The sequence below is a fragment of the Blastomyces gilchristii genome (assembly GCF_000003855.2).
Source record: "Blastomyces gilchristii SLH14081 genomic scaffold supercont1.62, whole genome shotgun sequence".
NCBI classification, from domain to species: Eukaryota; Fungi; Ascomycota; class Eurotiomycetes; order Onygenales; family Ajellomycetaceae; genus Blastomyces; species Blastomyces gilchristii.
The window spans coordinates 16,408-18,542 of record NW_003101621.1 but is presented as its reverse complement, the minus strand read 5'-3'; the positions used below and the strand labels follow the sequence as shown (position 1 = coordinate 18,542).

The 2,135-nt window shown below is 52.5% G+C and overlaps 1 protein-coding gene across 1 annotated transcript; it reads left to right on the top strand.

The window, feature by feature from the left end:
- Window position 1: 1 nt before the first annotated feature.
- BDBG_09551 (uncharacterized protein) lies at window positions 2–1,925 on the top strand (the record flags this gene model as incomplete). The annotated part of the gene is made up of 1 exon (XM_002620041.2): window positions 2–1,925. A coding segment is annotated over one exon (1,903 nt), but the record flags the coding sequence as incomplete, so codon positions are not given.
- Window positions 1,926–2,135: the final 210 nt, after the last annotated feature.

Below are 2,135 nucleotides of genomic sequence, written 5' to 3'. Positions count from 1 at the left end.
AGAACGGATCGATCTATTCAGAAGCGACACTTCGGAATTTTGAGCGAGACACGGTGGATAACTTTGTCGAAAAGGTCATTAACGCTTTGGAAGACGATGAACCCCTTCGACATGAGTTTGGAATCCAAGGCCGAGTCACCTTCTACGATCGCGCAAACCCATGGGAAACCTTGCTGGAGAACAGCCTGGAGCAAATGAACCTTCAGGACGCGCGGACACCCCAACGACCGGCGAACACTAGGCATGGAGGGTGCAGAGGAGGGGGAAGAGGCGGGGGAAGAGGCGGGGGAAGAGGAGCGGCGCAGAGACAGAAGAGGGATGGCACTGCACGAAGACGCAATCGGCGTGCGGACCAGTTCTGCGTGCACCTAGTGGCTGATGAACAACAAATACCAGTGTATGCAGTGGAGTTCAAAGCGCCGCACAAGGTGACAATCCCCGAATTAGTGGCGGGTCTACACCAGATGGATCTGGCTCGCGATGTCATCGACCAAGAAGGTGACACATTTGAATTTTATGCCACCCGTCTTGTCGCCGCCGTGGTCACTCAAATATTCTCATACATGATCGATAGTGGAGTTCGATACGGCTACATCTGCACAGGGGAGGCCTTTGTTTTCCTGCATATCCCGGAAGATGACCCCACGATTGTTCAATATTTCTTGTGTATCCCGAATAAAGACGTGCGGCCGGACGATGAATTGCGCCTCCACCGGACCGCCATCGGCCAGGTGCTTGCGTTCACCCTTCAAGCGCTGGCCGCAGAAACTCCCCGTCAAGAGTGGTACGACATGGCACACAACAAGCTAACGACCTGGGAGGTTGAATACCTCGACGTGTTGAAGGAAATTCCCGAAACTCTACGTAAAGACCCGAGGTCCTCTAATTATCGGCCCTCGCATTGGAAACGAGATCGGAAAGTACACAACACACGCTCTCGCGCCCGCTGTCAGCCAGATTCATCTACACCAAAGCACTCGTCGCCCGAAGGCAGTGACAGTGATCAAGAATCGCAATCGCCATCCGCCGCAGCAGCGTCGCGTAGCCGATTAAGCCGCAGCCGAGGTAACAACCGTCAATCAACGAAGGGAAGCGAAAGGGCACGAGCCGGCCGGGACAAAAAACAGACTTCTCAAAAAGACGGGCATTCTACTCGACCATACTGCACCATTGCCTGCATCCGTGGCATGGTCAACCGTGAACCTCTGGATAAAAAATGCCCCAACTGGAAACTCCACGGTGGTCAGAGACATTCTATGGGACCGCAAGAGTTCACACGCCAGCTTCACTGTCAACTTGTCCGAAACCGAGACCTGGGCTTCGAGCAATTGCACATCTGTGGTCGGACAGGCTATCTCATGAAAGCTACCCTTCTATCACACGGATACACTGTGATCATTAAAGCTACCACAGTGGAGAAGGAGCATCGCCTTCAAACGGAGGTGAACAATTATCGTTACCTCAGGAGCTTGCAAGGGCATCAGATTCCCGTCTATCTTGGAGTCTTTCAGCCACGGGTCGCGTATTGGTACCATGGTGAATTAATGTCGCAGATGATGATTCTGAGCTGGTCTGGAACGCGGCTTCAGCATGTTATCAACGATGAGAATTCTAGCTTCTTTTACCAAGAGCGCGACAAAGCTCTGGCCGTATTCCGATCGCACGGAGCTGTCCACAGCGACGGCGAGTGGCGCAATATGCTATGGGATGATCTGGGTGGCCGTTTGATTGTCATTGACTTGGAGGACATGAGATGGTTGAAGCGTCCTCGAACTCTAGAACCAATATCTGGAAACACGTGGCGTGCTCATCGCGTTGGGACGGAGGAAAAGCAAGCAAAGCCTCCTGTCCAACTCAACTGTCTGCTTATGACGGTCCACGAATCCATAGGTCGACTGCGTTAGGTGACTCGGTTGGTATCTGCCCCACCAGATCATGGAGTTGACGGGAAATTTTTTATTTTTCTTCCATTTCGGCGCTACCACTGAATGGGCCGCTGTGGGATTAGCGCCGAAAACCCTTTGGATCGGCCGGGGAGGACAATATCTACTATAATTTAACAATCGCCAAGATACTCTTAAAAACCGCGTCACTCAACTGACCAAGCACCCTCTGCCACTCCTGGCTAGTGAAAT